The 23,117-nt window shown below is 40.5% G+C and overlaps 1 protein-coding gene across 1 annotated transcript; it reads left to right on the top strand.

The window, feature by feature from the left end:
* Positions 1 to 22,860, top strand: Fdh (alcohol dehydrogenase class-3 Fdh). The gene is made up of 8 exons (XM_067154843.2): positions 1 to 135; positions 2,638 to 2,881; positions 9,508 to 9,605; positions 11,563 to 11,685; positions 13,040 to 13,256; positions 16,638 to 16,904; positions 19,227 to 19,365; positions 22,750 to 22,860. Exons 1-8 carry the CDS (start codon positions 118 to 120, stop codon positions 22,772 to 22,774), a joined length of 1,131 nt encoding a protein of 376 aa, XP_067010944.2. The 5' UTR covers positions 1 to 117; the 3' UTR covers positions 22,775 to 22,860.
* The last annotated feature ends 257 nt before the right edge of the window (positions 22,861 to 23,117 follow it).

Genomic DNA, 23,117 nt, shown 5'->3' with positions numbered 1-23,117 from the left:
GATAAGACAGTGATAAGCAGGAGTGAAAAAATAAGGAGCTCAGAATCAAAGACGTGTGGTGGCAGATAAGTTTTGAAGTTCCTTTGGGTTGAATAGTTGAGTGTGGGAAGAAATACGATGTCCACTGCCGGCAAGGTAATTGTTTTATTTTGTTTAGATAAGCATGATGATGTGCGATAGTGAGGATTTCAATAATCTCTCTAGACACCTTGTTAGCTTTCAATAACGACACGTGATTTATCACATTAATGCGTTTTTACTTATACCGCATGGAAAATGACCGTTATTGATTCCTTGACATGCCTTCGAAATTTGTCTCAGGAATTACTACGTTACAGCTGCATAATCAGAATTGTCTTTTCTTTCAAAGCTCAATGCCTCAAATATTGTCACGTCATGCAGTGCATGTGACCTTCATAGGAAAGTCAGATCAATTGATATGTTTACTCTACAGTAGTAGCGATCTTAAGATGATTAAGCATGCCATTTGCAAGCAGTATCTCTCAATAATATTCCAAACTTGAATCTTTTTTCCTCTTAAGCTTAGAAATATTCTTTCACCGTTACATAACCTCTTTGGCTTATCACCACAAGCCTAATATCGCCTCGTGGAGGACACTAATGATGAGTATGGTTATCACAGTCCCGGTTTGCGACCAACTTCATTCTTTCATCTCTCCACTTAAGCTAGTTTCGTTTGGTCTGCGCTTAATCTCTCATGGCATATCTGATAAAAAGGGGTTTCTCATGTGGGGGCCATTCCACTAAAAATAGCTCCCATGTAATTATCTTCATATAACCAATTGTTTTTGACATTTCTTGATGAGAAGTGAGTAGGTCCAACGCTCGAACAGTGGGTGCCACTGACTTTCAAGGAAGCTACCCATTTTAAAAGTCAGTGATATATAAATGTTCTGTACCGGGTACTACACATCACATGTTGGAGCAATAGCACCATCCTCCAACACTAATCAGGGGGGAAAAAATGGCCAAGGATGCGAAGAGCTTGAAAACGAAAGCGTCGGGGCTGGAAAAGTACAAGAATTGACCAAGGGAGGTCAGATAAGAAAGATGAAAGTGAGGAGCCTGGAGGAAGTAATGCCAGACTCAGCTAAGGGAACCGTGGTCGCCACCCATGCTCCCAAGTTGAGAGCCCTTGGTCTCGGTGGGTGGAGGCAGTAGAATACATCACGTGGCGGAACCAGCTGGAAGGAAAAATATTTTAGACGTGCTGATAAAACCAGATCGGTTCTATAGACAAATTGAAGTGATGTATGGTATAACCGATCACAAAGATGTTTTTTTGTCATAGTTAAAAATAAATGTGATAGATTTTTTTCCAAGTTGCTTTACATCGCAACAACACAGATAGGTCTTACGGCGACAATGGGATAGGAAAGGGCTAGGAGTGGGAAGGAAGCGGCCGTGGCCTTAATTGAGGTATAGCTCCAGCATTTGCCTGGTGTGAAAATGGGAAACCACGGAAACCCATCTTCAGGGCTGCCAACAGTGGGGTTCGAAGCCACAATCTCCCGGATGCTGGATATTGGCCGCACTTAAGCAACTGCAGCTATTGAGCTTGGTAAATGTGATAGAAAGAAAGGTTGTAATAGGACTATTAGGCAGTGCTGCTGCATATGGTTAATAAGAGAGGCATGGGGGAGTTATTATTTATTTATTTACCAAAATTTTTTCTACAATTTGTGGACAGCAAATGAAACCAGAGTAATCATACAAGTTACTATACATAATTTTTTAAAAATCTGCGCATGTGATATATACAGTTTTAAAGGGGATGATCCCTAGTCCATGTGACAGCCCTAAATGCAGATCAATGATTATTGATATCCCCTGCCTGTCATCCCATGTGAATGAGGGCAGTAGAACACATGCACGGTATCCCCTGCCCGTTGTAAGAGGTTAGTAACAGGAGGGCCAAGGGCTTTGAATTTGAGGGCATGGGTTGGCGACTATGGTTCCTCTAGCTGAGTCCAGTATTTCTTCCAGTTACTTGTGCCTGTCGCCTCACTTTCATCTATCCTATCCAACCTCCCTTGGTCAGCTTTTGTTCTTTTCCGACCCGGTGATGTAAGGTATCAAAGCCTAGCGAGACTTATTCTCACGCCTTTCATGGCACTAGTCTTTCTTTGGCCGATACCTTCATTCTTTGAAGTGTCAGACCCCTTCCATTTCTTTTCCCCTCTGATTAGTGTTGATTGAGGATGTGTCTTGTTATACTTCCTCTTAAAACAATTATCACCACCACCACCCTTTTCACCTCCTGATGAGCTTGTTTCTGCTTCTCACCTTCATGAGTGGGGGAGGGGATATTAATACTCATTGAGGGGCCATTTTGATGTGGAAAGTGTGGGATAGAAGAAAGATGGCTAAATACAAGAGAAAAAGAAATATATATATATATATATATATATATATATATATAAAAATAACAATACAGGTGGTATTCCTAGGCTCGATTGGTCACGTAGTTTAACATGAAAAGAAAGATAAACAGAGCAACATTGAGATTTATGTATTAGTAAAGATGTATGTATTTTCTGATCAAACAATGATTAAATTAGAGTTCCAAGAAAACTGTTTCAGGAACGGTGAGTGTATTAACATATTTGTTCGCAGCCTATATCATGTCGCGCGGCTGTTGCCTGGGAGGAGAAGAGGCCGCTCTCACTGGAGACCATCGAGGTAGCTCCTCCTAGAGCTGGTGAGGTTCGCATAAAGATCCTTGCTACAGGGATATGTCACACAGATGCGTACACTCTGGACGGGATGGATCCCGAAGGACGTTTTCCGTGCGTTCTCGGCCACGAAGGAGGAGGAATCGTTGAGAGCGTTGGTGAAGGTGTCACCTCTGTCAAACCAGGTGAGATATCCAGTGGTTAGGTTTCGTTAAGTGAAATGATTTTTTTTTTTTTAAGGAAAAAAGGCAGCCACTAATCTTCACTTTATCATTAACTAGGAACCCGCCAGCTTTTCATGGGGGGTAATTAAAAATTTATGCCCTTTCACCATTGCTATTCATCCTCTGCATGGATACGGCAACAGCTGACATACAGACTTCACATCCCTGGACCCTTCTTTATGCCGATGATGTGGTACTTGCACAAGAAACCCGTCCTGAACTCCAGCATCAGGTTCAAACGTGGAAGGACAGACTGGCTGAAAATGGACTGCACCTCAATATCCAGAAGACAGAATACCTGGAATGTGGCCCCCAAACCAGAGGTACCATAAGTATCAGTGAAGAAGACCTGCAGAAGACCATGCAATTTAAGTACTTAGGATCCGTCGTCACCTCAAACTGTGACACCACTCCTGATACTCGGATGAGGGTAAATGCAGCTTGGCTCAAGTGGAGACAGGTCACTGGAGTCCTCTGTGATAAAAAGATGCCTCAATATCTAAAGGCAAAAGTTTATAAGAGTGTGGTACGGCCAGCAGCGATCTATGGGACTGAATGTCGCCCCATGACGAAACAACAGGAGCAAATGTTGACAACCATGGAGATGAAGATGCTTCGATGGTCCATGAGGCTGACCCGATGTGACCACATAAGGAACATGGACGTCCGGCAAAGGTTTGGTGTCGCGCCCATCATAGACAAAGTGAGGGAAGCCCGTCTCCGCTGGTACGGCCACGTCATGAGAAAACAGGACGACTCAGTTGCCAAAACAGCGCTCCACATCAACCCAGAGGGAACAAGACCACGAGGAAGACCGGCAAAGAGATGGACTGACAACATCAGGGCAGACATGCACAGTGTTGGCTTAACACCAGAAGATGTCAACGACAGACAGAAATGGAGGAGATGTAGCAAAGCAGCAGACCCTGCACGTCGGGATTAATGCTAAGAAAGAGAGAGAGAGGCTTTGTAAGAGTTTCTTGCAGATGACATTAATTATTTTCCTCCTGATAATTGTACGCGTGACGTTTATCCAAATCTTCCTGCTAGCTAGCTCACTCATTTCTTCCCATGTGATATTTAAACCATTTCTGCACTTTAACTATTAAAATTACTATCACTCCTGAACCATACTTGCATATTATATACTGTATATCTTAAGGTTATTGGGGTGAATATATTTTGATTAAGGTTACTTGATTAATCTCAAAATATGGTTTCTAATTTTTAGTTTTATTTTACTGCAAACTCTAATATAAAAACCTCACTGCCTTTTGCAGACAGGTGTGTGCCATCACAAATATTTTTGTAGAGCATTATATGAGTACAGTTCTTCCACACGAGAGTCTGTTACTGACAGTTTAAGCAGCATAAGGAAAGGAAATGGTTGGTCAGAAGCTATGTCTTCACTGTTGTATAACTTACAGTATATGTAATTCTTAACTTGGCCGATAGATGGTGCAAGTTAATTGCGGAAAAAGAATAAATACTACAAGGCATTGTAAGTAATATAATTTAATTGTGAGACACTAGGGTTAGAAATCCCTTCTTTGAAACTGCACATGACCCACTGTGGGTTGGAAATGCAGACAATGAATACACCCACGGTATCCCCTGCCTGTTGTAAGAGGTGACTAAAAGGGGTGACCAAGGGATGATCGAATTAGAACCATGAGACTACTTGTGATTAGTACCCCCACGCGGGGAACATCATGGGTCGCTTTTACATGCGCATAGTTGTTAGGTACAAAATAGGTTTGTGATTAGTAGCAACAGAGTGCACTGTCAGCTTTTACAGTACCTGTGATTAGTACCATTATGAGCGACACCATGGTTCTGCCTTGCCTGTGATTAGTACCCACTATATTAGGAACACCACGAGATAGTATGAGTCCCTGTGGCTAGTACATGTGTGTGATGAACACCATAGTTTTGCATTGCCTGTAAATGGTGCCGCGATGTGAGAAAAAGTATAGGTCTTTGTTACATATGCAAATTTATTACCTGTGAGTAGTACCATAATGTGTGGAACACAGTGAGTCTACGCTGCTTTTGATTAGTACCGCAACATGACAAATACCATGGTTCTACTTTCCTAGCAATAAGTACCATTATGAGGGGCGATGATTTGGACTTTGGACCCCCTTTAGACTACAAGTATCAGTGATTCAGTATTGTGCTATAGAAGCAGTCCCTTGGTCAGTAATACTATTGTTTAACGCTAGTTTCTGGAAATGTGGGGCATTGTGGGTCGGATCCACTGATTGTTTTAAATTCATATCCACTCATTCCTCGTCCTCACGTTTTGAATTCTGGTCAGTGGAGGATTTTGAACTTTTAATTTGTCATTACATTTTGTCTCATTTCATACCATTAGAGGCCTAGATGTTAGGCCCCTTTAAACAACAAGCATCATCATCATCATCATCATCATGAAACTGCACATGAACTGACCACCCTCGACGAAGGTCAACTAGCCAAAGTATCTTGGCAGAGAGAAAGTGAAAAATAAATTAAAGTATGATATGGGTGGAGAATCAGATGGAGTGACATGTTTAGCTCCTCGAAATTCTGTGAATGCATCACAACTCCATGTCCCTGATCTACTTTTGTGTCCATGACATCCCCTATACCTTACAATTTCTAGAAAGGAAATACTGTACTGCATTTAATGCCTTTCATGGCAACATACACACAAATGGAAACAAAGTACAGAGACAGAGCTAATGTTGAGGCTGATATTCGGTTCGAGTGACTACGCTTGTGAAACGTTTGATCTTTGGAAAGCAGCATCCGTCTCATTGATCCAACAACCGCAACAAGTGAATTTTTTCAAGTAGTTTTTCATACCCAGACTGTTGTAATTATTATCCAAGTGTTACAATGTTTTATCATTTCGGTACATTTATAAAGTATCTTTATGCACATGAAGTTAAATTAAAATGATTAAATATTAGTCCTAAATAATATACAAATAAAATTAGACATGCTATCGTTACAAAATTCTGATTTTGTTTACTGAATGCAGTATTATGTTCTGTGGCCTTGGACATGCATGCGACATGCTGCGGGGCCTTGGAGACAAAAAATTTGGGAAACCCTACTCTATAGAACAATAAAAACTGCATAAACATCTCTGATTCTAAAGATTATCCCACACTAACACAGATAGACACCTATCATATGTTTCATTTTATAATACAGTATGTCTAGATTTCATTTTAACCTGTGCTTTGGGGGTTATATGAATGATGTTGATCCACGAAATATCACTGTAATATTTGTCACAAACGGAAGATAGTAATTGATTTTACTCAAAGTCTCAAATCCCAGGTTGATTAAGAAATAATACGAAATATTTTATTTTAGAGAGTATATACTTTACTGCCTTACAACAACTATTTCTGCTACGTCGCAGCGCTTCCGAAAGTGTTTTGTTTGTCTAACACTGTCGTCTGTGATGTCTTTGCTCACTGAAGTTCTTTGGTGTCGTTTTATTGATTTTTCTCATTCGATGTAATTTGATGGGCTGTCACTTCTTGTGCATTAACTGATTCATTAAATGATTTATTGGTCCAGGGATCATGCTGTTTTTCAACAAAATACCTGCACTCCCATTCGCTAGAAAGAGAGCTCGTTGGTGCCAGCCCTGGACCTCAAGAAAAAAGAAAAGACGACTCGAACAGCGGAATGCAAGACGTATGGCCAAAGATAACAAAAATTGCAGACATAGCACTCCCATTCATCGGTGCCAGCCCTGGACCTCAAGAAAGAATCAAAAGATGGCGTAAGCAGCGGAATGCAACACCATGGACTCCTATTTACAGCCAGTAAATACGTATACATATTTCTTGCTAGTAACGGCAGTATTTCTTAATCAACCTGGGATTTGAGATTTTATTTGAGTAAATCAATGATTACCTTTTGTTTGTGACAAATATTACAGTGATATTTCGTGGATCAACATCGTTCACGTAACCGCTTTGGGTCCTACAAGCTTGTATTTTTGATGTAGAATGTGTCTTTCATTTTGTTCATGAACTATGCTGTGCACAGAATTTTGAGCATCACACGTGAATGTACAGTAAGTTATGCTTCATAATTTTGGAACATTAACCCCTTGTAGGTTAGTGACTAAGTAACATCTGCAGTGATAAGAATCTAGGACTGAAAAAGAAGCAGCAGTCCAGAAAAGAGAGAGTCAAGGCTGCAGTTTGTACCCTCTCCTTTCCACTGTTTATACAGAACAGAAAATCAAAGAAGAATTTGGAAAGGGAATCAATCACAATCCAAGGAGAGGAAATCAAAACTCTGATCCCAAACCAAAAGTAATGGAAAAATCTTAACAGAGTCAGGCGATGCAGGAAATATTAGATTAGGAAATTAAGTCTTAAAGGAAGTTAATGAATATTGTTACTTGGGTAGTAAAATAACTAATGATGGCAGAAGAAAGGACGACATAAAATGCAGACTAGCACAAGCAAGGAAGGTCTTTCTTAAGAAAAGAAATTTGCTCACTTTGAACATTGATATAGAAATTTCAAGTTTTTGGTTATTTATGTTTGAAGAGGAAGTATAGCTATGCAATCATCCTCTCTGTACAAATGAAATGGAAACAAAAAATAAAAATAAAATTACATAATATATTTTATAGAAAAATTTGATAGTGAATTAATAAATAAAACAAAAATTATTTTATTAAGCTGAAAAAATCATGAATGGACCAAAAGGAAAACTAAGTTCCCATGTAACAGAACACTTGACATGTATATGCCCTTGATTAAGCCACTGTCACACGTAAAGTGAATGACGAGATCAGTAGTATCACATGTGTTGAACTTCATTGAACATTGTAGTGACACAATACTCTATTAAATTGAGAAGAGTCTACCTTTCAATTATTTTTATCTATTCAGGCGACTGCTGCTCGCCCGGTCACCTGTGCTGCGAGCCTGTCTCTCGCCAAGCACTTTGCTGTAATGTGACCAGCGTTTGTTTTCGCACAAGATTTCCTGTATTTGATTAAGGTATTATGTATATACACAAGCTCACGTAATGAAAATGGCATTGGAACAACACACTGAGAAGTAAACACGTGAACAGTTGACTAAACCGAACCTTACGCTGATAAAGCTCTCGGCAGGCTGCAAAGGAGGGGAATTGCGGCGCCAAGAAGAGCATTACGGTAAAGTGGTTGGCGGGAGACAGGCTCGCAGTGCGGGCAACAACCCCTGAATAGATAACAAAATTGTCCCTGTATATAATGTTATCTTTCAAGGTGATAAGTACATGTTCAATCTCTTTTTGTGAGAAATCTTCAGCGTAAAGAGTATTTAAAATGTATAAAAAATGACAGTAGACACACTAGACACTAAAAATAAGTAGATAATTTGAAAGTGTTTAGAACATTGTGTGTGGTTATTTATTTCTGTTGTCTTCTTTCTTGCTTGACAGTTCTATAGAAGCTGAATCCTTATAATAGCAGCTATTCAGTCATGTGGATATTATTATACCTTATATTAATGGTTGGATGGATAAAATTATAGAAAGAACATTTTTTTTTTTTTTTTTTTAACTGGCCTGAATTTTACTCTCCTGTCCTTTTATCGTATTCAGGTTTCTGCTGCATATGTAAGTTGTCATCACAATTTGCTTCCACAATGTCATGGTCTTGTCTGCCAATTTTTACAGTACATCTTCCTTTCTCCTTTAGATGACAGCATTTTCTTGCTTATTTTCATTCCATATTACCAGTATACTTGTTTAACCTCTCCTTATGTTTTCCACATCACAAACATTATCACTTTCAACCTATTAGGTCGTGTTCCATACATATAACGTGAAGAGATGTTACGTACAAAACGAGAGTGGCCAACTGGTCACCAGTGGGATCTGAACCCACAATCTCCCGATTTTGCATCTGTTACTCTACCAATTGAGCTATGGTGGCCTAGGTCTTATTTGTTTTGTTGGAAAGGATCTAAGCTACTGGTCTCGCACTTTCAACTCCTGCACCTATATTTTGCCTTTGCCCCGAAACCTGACGGCCACCACGATCATTAAGGCATCAAGTTTACTATATATGGTCTGAGCATAGATATCTGGTTCTAGTCCCATAGGCAGGAAAAATTTTCACCATCTGAACGTTGACCTGCAGAGAAGAAGAGGTTGTGGCATACAATTTCTAATCACCAGATTATGTGCTAAAAGCCTTGATTCAATTCCATATCTCACTGCAGTGCACACATTGGGTGAGGGCATATGATGCTGTTGATAGTGATTGGTCTGTCAGGTGGGGACATTAAGCCTTCAGCAGACCTCTGGATGTTATTCAATAGTAGTAGGCTACATGTTGACATAAGGTTTCATCCTCTCCCTTCCTCATCATCCCACACGTAGACATGCAGGTTGCTCGCGGGCATCAAGTAGGAAGACATGTACCAGGCGAGCCGAATATGTCCTCGGACTCTTCTGGTAGTAAGAGCCAAGTGAAAAATAAATAAATTGCTGTACCTTTTGATTATTTCACTAGATACTCCTGTAGTTTGATTTTGGAGGAAGTATGATGCATGAACTGTTCTCCACAGGTGACCACGTAATTCCACTCTACATCCCCCAGTGCAAGGACTGCAAGTTCTGTAACTCACCGAAAACCAATCTGTGCAGTAAGATCCGCACTACTCAGGTAAGTGCTGTGTACTAACAAGGGAGAGTTGCAGAGTTGTCAGTCAAAATCTCAAGAAAACTTTCAGCTTAGAACAATGGCTCCTGTATAGTTGTCTGAGGTTATTAAGTTTTGTAACTGGCAATAGCTCCTGATGAAGCGATCGGAGGTGCCTACAATGTATACAATCATCAGATGGACCACCATACTTATCTGAGTTATAGAAACACTTTTTTTTCAATTTTTTACGTAAAAACTCTATGGAATCTTTTGCACAAGGAAAAATTTGTGATGAAAAATTTAGACATACTAAAACCCACACCATCTCAAATGTCGGATAATAAATAGCACCAGTAGTGATTGCAAATGATGTATTGATGGTCTCACTGCCAATGACTACGATTGATCTGTAATTGATCGACAACTAGCTTCATTTACATTGCATATAATAAATTTCATATTGAATACTCTGTTTTAGCAGCAAGTATGAACACTCCTCTGGGATCCCAAAATATCAACAAAATCAAAGCTGCTGATGTTCAATCAATACTTCATACCAGTCTTAACCTATGGTATCAAGACCTGCACCTTCACTAAGAAGGACTCATCAAGGTAGTAGTCATCTGACTAGACAAGTCAAGGAATGATTTGGTTAGATAGGAAGCTAGGATTGAGACATCATTGTTAGATTGGGTCAGCATGTCCAGATTGAAGTGATTTGGGCATGTAATGAGGATGGAGCCAACAAGGACAGCTTATGTTAACTTGGAGAGACATGTGGCAGGGAAACGGATGGTGGGAAGACCAAGAACCCACTGGATGGACATTGCAGATCGAGGGAGGACACTGGAGGACGTCATCAACAACAGAACTTATCTCAGTAAGACAGAATGGAAGAGGCTTGCCAACAGTACCCGGGAAACTGGAACTGTAAAATAATGATGATTGAATACTGTACTGATGTTGACTTTTTAAGAGATGTTTTGAAAGGTGGATCGAATACATCCCTTGAAAAGAGAATAGCTTTGGTTAGTTGTGTAACTTTTGTGATAATAAAATAATACTGTAATAAAAAACTACTACTTTTGGAAAAGTAAAACAAAAACAAAATGGTACAAAGAAGTCCAAGATTATTTAGAAGAGTTGAATATTACAGTGCAACAAATTGCAAATAGAGAAGCAGAAAGGATTCTAAAGAACAAACATATAAGACTTAAACTAAAAACTTCGCAAAAAAAACAATATATCATACCTATGTATAAAGGACAGCTTATGAAGAGGTTTTGGGAGAGGAGGAAGATGATGAAAGCTAAATTTTGCCCAGGTTGCTTTGGACTAGTTGCCATTCTGTGGTATGGGTTTCATTGATATACTTCTTGACAACTCTGCAACTCTCCCCAGTTAGAAAGGTACTATCCATATGTCCCAGATTTCTAAGCAAAATGAGTGTCTTTTTGTATACCTTAAAGTATTGCTATGCTTTTTTAAGTCACACTTTCACAGTCAGTTAGACTGGTATTTGATAGTGCATATAAATCTATATTCTAGGAATAAATGCATAATTTAAATTTTTAATGCAATGAATCATATTTGACTTCTCCCATTACTGTCATCAGCTAATTACTAGTGATTAATTTATAAAATCAGTGTAATCTGTTACGTATAAAATTTAAAAGAAAAGAGAGCGTGTGTGTGTGTGCGTGCGTGCGCGTGTGCATGCGCCACTTTGGAAAATGAAGTACAGTAAATTGTCCATTATGTAGTTTCGCCCTCTTCAGTTTTTGTGAAACTTTTTCAAAGGCTTGATACAATGTTAGATTTGGGAGGCACTGAACTTCAGTTTTCTTTCTGGTACCTTTATTTTTCTGTAATGTTTGTGGTGGCTTAGATATGAAGTATTTAGCTCCTTTTGCACTCTTACTAGCAAACAAAATATTTACTTTATGAGAGCAGTAAGAAATGTATGTACTTGTTGTAGGGCCAAGGTGTCATGCCGGACGGAACATCCCGCTTCACTTGCAAAGGCAAGTCTCTGTATCATTTCATGGGCTGTTCTACCTTCAGTGAATACACTGTTGTGGCTGAGATATCCGTCACTAAGGTAAGATACATGAACTTCTTGTGTTTGCTTTCTTTGTCAGGTTCTGATCGATTTAATGAAAGAACAAGGTTATATATTGCACCAGCAGCCAACCCAAGACATGCCTGCCACCGTTGGCAAGCAAAACCTTTGTAACCCATTTCTGTACAATTTTTTACTTTATTTGTATTAGAACATTACAACCTAAAAGCATAAATAAGGAACATATTCTGAACAACAGTAAACAGTATGCTAAAGCCAAAATCAACAGACAAACTTTCAGAGATTCTGAGTATATTGGTATAATGGACTCGTGGTGCCAGCCTTTAAGGATTTATGTAGATAGTTCCCTTCCTTGTCCCTTCACTATTGTTATTTCGTGTCGGTGTTTTTTAAATTCTTACGTTCCTCATCAGCAGGTGTTTCATTCCAGGCTTGTGTCAGTGTCATACTTTCATGTGTGTGTATATCTGTTATGTGACTCCCTCTCAGACTGATTCTGATGGTTCCGTCAGTTTCCGCTTCGAATGCTAGCGCTCTACCATGTACGGTGAGCCATCTGGTGACGAATGAACGTACTGCTTCCACTTCTATTCTTAACATCTAATTTCAAACTTCATTCTTGTAGAATTCCTCGTGAACAGTCGAGATTTTCTTCTGAAGACACAGAGCATAGTTCTCTGCGAAACTTAAAGAATTTTAACTTATTTTCTTGACATGGCATAAGCCCAAAAAGCCTAATTTCAGTTCAGCAATGGTTATACAACTAGACTCTGTTCATTCCTCCAACATTTCGTGTCATGCCATCAATCACAGCGGTTCCTGGTTTCAATCTTCCCTGTGGAACATGGTCAGGAGTAAACCATATCAGAACCAACTCTGGAGTGTAAGATACCCTCTTCACAGCACAAGTGTGGTGCTGACAGACATCACATCACGCAGGAATATGGTGCTAGAGCATATAGAAGAGACAAGTTGGATTTTACCTTCCCAACTTCTGCTTCTGTGGACTATTTTTTTTTCTGTGCTGTGTTTTGTTCTTTTAAACCCTCTGCATGGAATGACAAATGTGTGTTCAGCATCTGCAGCCACTCCTTTTCTCCAGCTTCAGATTGCTTATGTATCATGTGATGCCAATACTCTTTTCCTGAAACAATTTTTTGGAGTAGTTTCTGTGTATTTCTGTATTGAGGACAGGTTCGTATTAATTTGTACTGTTTGCCTATGTGTTTTTCAGCATTACATGGAGAAAAAATTGATGTTTGCACCATCTCTTGATTTTTTTTGTTTTGGGAGATTGGTAGGCATGCATATAAGATAGCAAGACCCTTCCCTCTCGCATGTAAAGGAGTTACGAAAGAGCTTGTGTTTGCAGGTGTCTGATGCGGCTCCCTTGGACAAGGTGTGTCTCCTGGGATGTGGGATCCCTACTGGATATGGAGCCGCTCTCAACACAGCCAAAGTAGAACCCGGTTCAAACTGTGCCATCTGGGGTCTTGGTGCCGTGGGGCTTGCTGTAGCTATGGGCTGTCGGGCTGCTGGAGCCAAGCGTATCATCGGTGTGGACATAAACCCAGACAAGTTCGAAGTAGGTTAGTCTCAAAATACCAGAATACCGCCATTCAGTTAGGACGGTGATCATGAATTTTCTTTGTTCAGTGTCCTAGATCAAAACACACCTTGCTGGTGTGTTTAGGTAAGTTTGTTCAAAATAACTGAAGCACATATTTCACACTGCAAGAAGTTTAATGAACATCCGTTGAACAGTTTTAATTCGTTTAGTATCATAATAAGTGGATAAGCAGTTCATATAATGCAGATGTTGCATTTACATACACAAAATGCCTAATTGCCTTCTTGTTGGAATAAAATTTGAATCAAGAGGTGTCCATGACAACTAGGGTGAGCATTCACTTACAGCACTTGTAATTTCCTGCTGTGCATAATCATTATCACTCGGATTATTCTCATCACTACTTTCACCTAATATGCATTCGAGAGCTGCATTAGATATAAACAGAACATGTGAGGACGCCGCCATGTTGTTTACAACGATCTATGTTGATGGAACGAATTATTTTCAAGCCAACACAATGCTGCATTACGGTAGAAGATTCTCCCCTGCATATAATGATACACTGTGCTGCGAGCCGTGCTAAAAGTTCACGTTGACAACCAACAGATGGCACTCAGATGTACATCTAAAACATCGCTAGCCTAGTCCGTACATATATACGTCAAACCGCTCCTGGCGTATGTTTTGTACGTCCATACAGTGGAACCTTGATTCTCCGTTTTGGGGGGCACCCCAGGGAAAAAAACGCAAGATACGGGATAGCTGAAAATCCGGGAACGACTTAAAACCATCAACAGTTTGGATAAACATCAAAATAATTAAATGCGTATAATTATAATCTAACAAACACACCTAAAACAAACAAACTAAAACCCTAATGGGCCTTGGCTTACCAAGCGACCGCTGCTCAGCCCGAAGTTCTGCAGATTACGAGGTGACGCATGGTCAATGTGACGAATTCTCTCGATTGTTATTCTCGGCTTTCTACACCAGGATCACCATCTCAGCATTAAATAGTTCCTCAATGGTAATCACTGCTGGACCTAGAACCAGCCCTCATATCCAGGTAAAAATGCCTGACATGACCAGGAATCGAACCCGGGGCCTACAGGTGAGAGGCAGGCAAGCTAGACCGTGCGGCCGGCTTCAAACATTAATTACATGACGTACAAATCTCAATACTATGCATTCACTTTTACCGGAGAAACATGTCAGCAACTTTATGATCAGCCAAGCTCATCAAAATATCTAATAAATAATGCCAAGACGAACTACAATCGATCGCAAGTAGTTTTTAATTCTCTAATCTAATCAAATAAAACACATCAGATACGAAAGTGCCCAACAAGATGGCGAAATCCCTTTTTTAAATTTTCCATTGTAATCTGGTCACCGATATACTGTTTGTAGTAAGTTTCTGGAAATCCTGTACCACGTAAATTAGGCCTACAGCGACTTTTAAAGGTTATGTTGAACTCGAGAATATGGTTTTGAATGTAAGTATTGATTCCCAAAAGTTCTCCAATGCATTAACTATTCAATTCTGCCCGTTACTAATCATAAGCAGATTGGAAAGGGAAAGTAAACCCATCAAAACTCCAGAAATTTCTGTTTATTTGTGATCTAAAGCTGAGCAGTAAAGCGCACTCGCTGCACAAGCCAGTGCGAGTGAGAAATGATACAAACTTCTTAAATGTTATGCTGCACAAATATAACGAATGCTGTTTTTATAAGGACTTTATAACATAAAAATGTAAATGTAAAAATCTCTGTCTTATATTAGAACCAAATCAGTAAAGGCCTTATACCCTATATGTAAAGTGTAACATTTCTTCTGGTCTCGAGAATGCAATCGTATACTTGTAGATTCCCATAGGGAACGTGAAATATTTGTCCCGAATAAGTAAATTTATAATACCAATATATTTGGTCCGTTATTGGACATTATAAATACCGGGCGAGTTGGCCGCGCGTGTAGAGGCGCGCGGCTGTGAGCTTGCATCCGGGAGATAGTAGGTTCGAATCCCACTATCGGCAGCCCTGAAAATGGTTTTCCGTGGTTTCCCATTTTCACACCAGGCAAATGCTGGGGCTGTACCTTAATTAAGGCCACGGCCGCTTCCTTCCAATTCCTAGGCCTTTCCTTTCCCATTGTCGCCATAAGACCTATCTGTGTCGGTGCGACGTAAAGCCACTAGCAAAAAAAAAATAAAAGACATTATGAATTTTCCGGCTAACTCATTCCTGGTTGCCAGCGTTTCGCCCCAGTGTGCTAAAATAGGCTCATCAGTTGGTAAATACCACACCTTCCAAGACGTATGCCTAGCGCATACAGTGGAGGCCACTGCATAGGCTACTTGGAGCCGCTGGCAGTGCCAATACACTTTGAGAGACTTTGTCTCATTATCGAAAATTGATGGTGGCCTCCACTGTATGCACTAGGCATGCATCTTGGAAGGTGTGCTATTTACCAACTGATGAGCCCAACTTACCACACTGGGACGAAACACTGGCAGCCAGGAATGAGTTAGCTGGAAAATTTATGATATCCAATAACGGACGAACTATATTGGTAATGCAATCGTATCCGATCATAATACTAGATTCGTATTACGAAGGAGCAATTTAGATTCCTATCTGAAAGTCCAGTGACTATATTATATAGTGCCCTGTGGGAAGTGTCAAAAACCTGTTCGGCAGTACGATAGAAAGAAGTTAAAAATAAACATCTAACCCAGGACATAATGTAGAAGTTTTATAAGTACGAACATTGGACGAAACTCGTTCCATCTTCAAGTAGAGCTGTCGAAATACTCTCTGTCTCCTTCCAATAGTTGTGGCCACTTTGCTTTACAATTTCCGAGGATTCCCTAAATAATATCAACTGAATATGATGCTAAGAGGGTCCCTTATGCAAGTTCACTGCCAATCGCTTTCCCAGTACAGTACTTGCTCTAATTATCGCAATGACGGGACGTTAACGTCGTACCCGTCCTTTTGTGAGATACTTTTTCTTGAAAATGCTTGATCGAGGATTTAGCATTGATGGGATTTAAATTTCTGGACGGTTGATCCGGGAAATCGTTTCTTCGAGGAATGGATAACGTAGGATTTTTACAACATGATTTAATTAGGATGTTCGCGGGACCATATCTTTTGAATGAATAATCTTGGAAAACGTAGTTTCCGGCAACGGATAATCGACTTAACACTGTACACTTTCACATCAAACTGGCTTGAGCGGTTAATGAATGGTGTGCATAGTTTGTTACAGATTTTTAAAGTCTTATCAAAACTGGAATGTGTTACTACAATGCTAACCTTAATAGTAGATAAATGAACATGTTGTCACATGATATCATTGTGCTTTGTTAAATTTAATGGTTGTCTCTTTCAGCCAAGAAGTTTGGGTGCACAGAGTTTGTGAACCCCAAGGAACATGAACGTCCTATCCAGGAGGTGCTCATTGAGAAGACAGATGGAGGCCTGGACTTCACCTTTGAGTGCGTTGGTAACGTGGCCACGATGCGTGCTGCGCTAGAAGCCTGTCACAAGGGTTGGGGAACGTCTGTGATTGTCGGAGTGGCTGCAGCAGGCCAGGAGATCAGCACCCGCCCCTTCCAACTTGTGACGGGCAGGACGTGGAAAGGAACTGCGTTTGGAGGTATAAACCACTATTTTTTCCAGATCAAGGTCTTTGGTATGATGGAATTTGGTTAATTTGAGTTTGAGGGGTCCAGAGAAAAATTCCATTTAACATCGACAGTCGTATTTACACAAATCAGTTTTCGGTTAGTAAAAAACCCATACATACACATTTTGGTGCAGTGTCTACTTCACCGAAAGTCAAATGTTGTAGCTCTGAAAGCTTTCCCTCCAATAACATCTTCATAAAAATGTCCTCTCTTCATTTAGTCCTTCATGCTTTTACAGGCAAAGCTTTTGGGGCTGTACCTTAATTAAGGCCACGCCCGCTTCCTTCCCACTCATAGCCATTTCATGTTCCATCGCCGCTGCAAGACGTATCTCTGCTGGTGCCACATAAAGCAAATTGTGAAAACAGAGAATGAAACAGGCTTTAAATTATTTTTGGGGCAGAATTGGTGCAGCTGTGGTACTTATCATAGTGCAGAGATGGAGTAAGTGATCACTTACTACATTTGTGTATGCAGTTACCTTTGTCTGTAATGCTCAATATTTGTAAGGGCATATACGAAATCTGTCAGTTTATTTTCGAAACAAATACTCTACTTTCCTCATCATGCATCGACTGGAACAGGCTTGTATGTCCACTTTTCACATACCATGCGTGTTCACTGGGTAAAGTACCTTATGAGAATGAGAAATACCACGTGACCCAAAAATTTAAAAAGGAGTCGCTTAACCCCCGTAACTGGGGAATAGTTTCATAACATCAACCAGCCAGTGGGTAATTATTCAGCGCAACGTGCACTTTTGGAATGGGCACAATATCGTGCGGCAGATGTAAATACAAAAAACAAAAACAAACCCCATGGCACCACAGCCCTTGAAGGGCCTTGGCCTACCAAGCGACCGCTGCTCAGCCCGAAGCCCTGCAGATTACGAGGTGTCGTGTGGTCAGCACGACGAATCCTTTCGGACGTTATTTCTGGCTTTCGAGACTGGGGCCGCTATCTCACCGTCAGATAGCTCCTTAATTCTAATCAAGTAGATTGAGTGGACCTCGAATCAGCCCTCAGGTCCAGGTAAATCGAACCCGGGGCCTCCGGGTAAGAGACCGGCATGCTACCCCTACACCACGGGCTGGCGTAGATGTAAATACTCAACAGAAAAAAATATTGTACTTGATTTATTTAAATTATGAGTGATATAGTAGAAATTCAATAGCATTATATTATTACAGTTTTTCTTGTAAACCCGTAAATATATACACAGTGTGTTCATACAAAAGTGAATTTAAAAAGTGTTCCTTTCATTATTATGATGTCATTTTTTCAAGTTTTCAGATATGCATCAATAGGTTCTACATACTTTCTGGTTCATAGATCATTCAGAAATTGCGCACAGTGTGGTAAATACGGAAGCAAGGGCAAGCAAAGCACCACGTCACATTTCTCACAGTAGCAGACAGTTTCCCGTCGCCTCTGGTTTGACAGGCACACAACACGTTTTCTTGAGTGATTCCTACATCCGGTCGGCGGATTCTCATATAATTCAACGTCTTTCCTAACCAAGCCATTATCACGTCACACGAAACCGTTTACCATCATATACAGACCAATTTACAAAAAGTTATCAGAACATGGACAATGGAGTTCGCAGAACAACTGTATCGTTGTAACAACAACAACGACGGCAACAATTCGCAAATTTAGTTATTTCAATGTACATATACACAAATAAATTCTTTACGAAGAATTTGGCGCGGACCGTACGAGGCAACACGAGACAGCTGTCGGACTGCCGCCTAGGCGTGAACTACCCGACTGGCGTGAGACTGGATAAAATTAATAGGACAGCAATAATCACATCTAATATGAATGGAATTTGTTTTAAATTACGATAGTAAATGGCAGAAGTGATTAAGAACAGTCATACGCCTATAGGAAGCTAACCCTACGTAAGAACACATTTAGAGGTACAGGAACGCCTAAAGGCGTCAAACCCAGTTAAGGGGTTAACACATCTGTGCTATAAGGCGTCAGTTTACTTTAGGGCTTCTTAAATTATATTAGTTATAGGAGAGCTCGATTATGTTACAATTACATTTGTCTTGTAAAACCCTTCTGAAAATTCAGGGTTATCTTGTATGCGAGGCGTTTTGTATTTAGGCCAATATAGTACCTGCTTTCTTGATAAGTGAGCATAACTATACATGATCTAAAACATTTTGTAAGAAATAAGCTTTCTATTGATGAAAGAATACTGAAATTGTTTGAATGTTTCACAAAATTACCTTCTACAGTAAGTTAATGTTTTGTTAATGAGAGACTTCTCCTTTCAGGCTGGAAGAGCCGAGACAGTGTTCCAAAGCTGGTGGATGAATATCTCCAGAAGAAGATTATGATTGACGAATTTGTTACCCACTCTTTGCCTTTTGAGAAAATTAACGAAGCCTTCGATCTTCTCCATGCTGGGAAAAGGTGAGTTCTTTTATTTTCTTGTTCTGCTGTTTCTTGGTGGATGTAAAAATACTTACATATTTGCAGTTGGTAAAATTAAAGTATATGGTTGTCTTTTGAACTTACTTGTTTATATTAAAGCCAAAGGAATCCATTTATACGAGGGTTGGATATTTAATAATGGAGCATAACTGCCTGACAAATCTCTGGAACAGTTCTGAAGCGAATGCCACGAAGTGGTTTCTTCATCGTAGGAATCAAGTCAGTCACAAGGGTTTACTTCCGGGCAGTATGTATGGTGGATGGTACAGCAATTCGCAGACCCATTGACCGAACAAATCAGTCACCGGTTGCGCTGTATACGGCTGAGCATTGTTGTGCAAAATAATGGATGGGTTCTGCAGAAACTGTTGCTGTTTCTTTCTCAAAGCTGGTCACAGGTTGTGTTCCTAAACTGAACAGTAATACTGTGCATTGATGGTCTGCTGTGGAGGAACATAATGCTTTAGGATATCACAATCACAGTCGTACACGAGAAGAACCATTGTTGGGCTTTTGACAAACTTTCGAGGTTCGTGGTGTTTCGTAGTGACGCCATTCGTTTGATTGATGTTTCAGTTGTGGCTTGTACGATTTGGCCCACATCTCGTACAGCATAATTATATGGCGTAAGAAAGCCTCTTCTTCACACTCATAGCACTCCAAGTGGTTACCAGCATTTTCGTATCATAACCATTTTTGCATTTCTGTCAAATTACGTGGAACCCATCGTGATGCAATTTTTCTTATGCCCAGGTGTTCCTGCAGAATGTGAAGCACAATCATGTGCACTAATCTGGCGTCTCGAGCCGGCTCACAAATCGTGTGGCGCCGATCAGTGCCCAGTAACGTGGCATGCACTTCTTTTTTATGACACTCGGGCGACTTTTGGTGTTCCTCATTGAGGCTTTTACCCACTGTGCCACTGTTCTTCAAGGTAATGCAGATTCCCTGTAAGCCTCTTGAAGACCTTGACAACACTGTGATGTGGTATGACCTCTGGTACATTTCAATCTTTATCCCATTCTGTTGTTTCTGTTTCGACAACATCGTGACAACACTACCTTAGACTGCCAGCTAACACAAGGCTCTGTTCCTCTTGCCAGTTCGCATGCACGTGATGTGGGAAGGGAGAACCCGTCTACTCTGAGGTAAGGTAGGTAGGTAACTAATGTGTGTTATCAGAGGCATTATAGGTTCCGTTGCATGGAGTCTCTACGGCAGTATTACAGCTATTAAAGTTCCAACCTTCCTACAAATAGAGTGCACTGGAAAGGTGTGGCAGTCCAACTAAAGAGCCACATTGGGGTGAAATGCTGGTAATTGCACAATTGAAAAGGCATAAAGAGTTTGAATACTTAAAGATTCATGGTAATCAGCGAACAGAATATCGCCAAAACTGGAAGGGAGCGCCATTAGAAAGGCACCACATTTCAAGACTCTAGGATGCTGGTCAACACAAGAATGGGATCCAGAAGTAGAAATCAAAACTAGAATCGATCTTGGAAGGAGCGCTTCTCTTAAATTAAAAGTGTGCAACTGCGACGTCCGGTTCGAAACTCTAATCATCACTTGTTACCATGTCGTGAATTGGTGTGTGTTACCAGCCCGTGGGGCTTTGAAACGTCAAGGCACAGAATGTTGAACATCCTTTGGGTAGAACGCATCACAAATGAGGAAGTAATTCATCTAGCCGGGAAATTGTGTGAAGTTTTTTTTCTTTTAACTGACCCAGTCTTGACAACGTGCAGATTTAATTTGCTTTAGTCTGCATGGTGTTGACTGCACCACGAACCGTTTTTCTCAATACAGAGCACAATGCTCAGTCCAAATCTTAATAAACTAACACGTCACACTCGTCTTTGTTGTGCTGAAAAAAAGAGTGAATACTTGTAGCTGCACGTCCAGGTGTTATTGTGCAATACACAATATTATTTTTCATTTCGAAGTTTGTGAAGGTGGTTGTTTCATCAGTTCGATTTTACCACAAACATTGTTTTTGCATACTCCTTCCAGCTGCGATGGTTACGTTGCATCCATGCCTCTCGCACACACTTTCACCCAGTTTTGCTGTGGTGTGGGACAGCTGGCTAGATAGCTTAAGTCTTGGCCACTGCTGATGTAAAACCGGTATAAATATACTTTTTTGAAGGCTTCCGAGATTTCCCTCATGAATTTAGCTTTGGACATTTTACCTATTGTGGGATTGCAAGGCTTTCTTAAAATTGTCATTATGATGATAACTATTGTTTTTCCACGAACCTGCTACACAGGCGTAGCAGGGGGAGAGGTGATACTCCTATGTGGCGCGTCCCAGGTGGCGGATAGGGGGGTCCTAACCAGCTTGCCGGCGGACTTGAGGGGAATAAAATACCTCTCGCGGACCAAACACACTACCCCCTGCGGGTGGGGGACGCACATGTAGAATACACCCGCGGTATCCCCTGCCTGTCGTAAGAGGCGACTACAAGGGGCGACCAAGGGATGATTGAATTAGAACCATGAAACTACTCTTGATTCATACCATCATGCGGGGAACACCATGGGTTGCATGTACTTGCGAGTAGTATCACTAAATTGGTACGAAATAGATTTGTGATTAGTTGCAGTAAAAAGCCTGGCCTGGTGGATTCCAGTACCCGTGCGTTGTACCCATGTGAGCAACACCGCGGGTGTGGGCGTAGCCTGTGAGTTGCACCGTTATATGAGCGGCACCGTGGGTCAGCGTTGCCTGTGATTGATACCCACTATGTGAGGAACACCACAGGAATACCGGCGCCCGTGACTAGTACACCTAGGTGAGGAACCTTACCGGTTTGCGTTGGCTATGAGTGGTGCCATTGTGTGAGAAACACCATAGGTCTGCGTTCCCTGTACGAATTGCAATACTTGTGAGTAGTACCATCTTGTGTGGACCACTGTGAGTCTTCGCTACTTTTGATCAGTACCCCAAAAAGACAAATACCATGGTTCTACTTTACTCGCGACGTGTACCATTCTGTGAGGCCTTAGACGTGAATTTAGCACCCCTTCAGACATCAAGCATCATTGTGCTTTATAAATGGTCCCTTGGTCAGTAATACTCTAATTAACTACCTTCTTTTTGAGTCTGATCCACTGTTTTTTAGTTTTTTTGTAGGGTTCATGTCAATCCATTCATTCTTCATGACATTTTTTATTTTATTTTAGTCAGTGGATGAATTTGAATTTTAAAAATTTCATTTTGTACCATTAGGGGCCGATGACATCGATGTTAGGCCCCCTTAAACAACAAGCATCATCATCATCATCATCAACTATTGTTTTTATTGAAATGTTGTACAATTTACCAGGAAGTATTTGAAGTGTGTTTTCTGTCTGTTGCAGTATCCGGGCCGTCGTTAGCTTCTGATATGCTCCAACCTTCAGCTACGCTTATATGACATTGTATTCTGAAATATCCATTGACAATAAAGGCAAGCTATTTTATTAACCTCACCAATTAATTTTATTTCCATTTTGACATAACTCAAATCCACTTTATCTGTGGTGCAGCGGTTCAACTTGTTAGGTTAAGGTCCAATCTGTAGGTTGATATCCAAGAATATTTGTTTCAAGACTATATCAAACTTTGTTCACCTTTCAACATCAACTAGGGCAAAATACATACGTAATGCCAATTATCTGTATCCCTTAGAAGTGATTGAATACTCTGAATTGCATAAAAATTGGTATGAGAGCTCAAATATAGTTCC

The sequence above is a fragment of the Anabrus simplex genome, chromosome 10 (assembly GCF_040414725.1).
Source record: "Anabrus simplex isolate iqAnaSimp1 chromosome 10, ASM4041472v1, whole genome shotgun sequence".
NCBI lineage: Eukaryota > Metazoa > Arthropoda > Insecta > Orthoptera > Tettigoniidae > Anabrus > Anabrus simplex.
This window is presented reverse-complemented; position numbering and strand designations above follow the sequence as displayed.

Excerpts from the sequence above, each read along its gene's own strand:
- Fdh (XM_067154843.2), top strand. Across the intron at positions 2,882-9,507 it reads TGTCACCTCTGTCAAACCAG|GTGACCACGTAATTCCACTC; the intron begins GTGAGATATCCA and ends TGTTCTCCACAG. Across the intron at positions 19,366-22,749 it reads CTTCTCCATGCTGGGAAAAG|TATCCGGGCCGTCGTTAGCT; the intron begins GTGAGTTCTTTT and ends TGTCTGTTGCAG.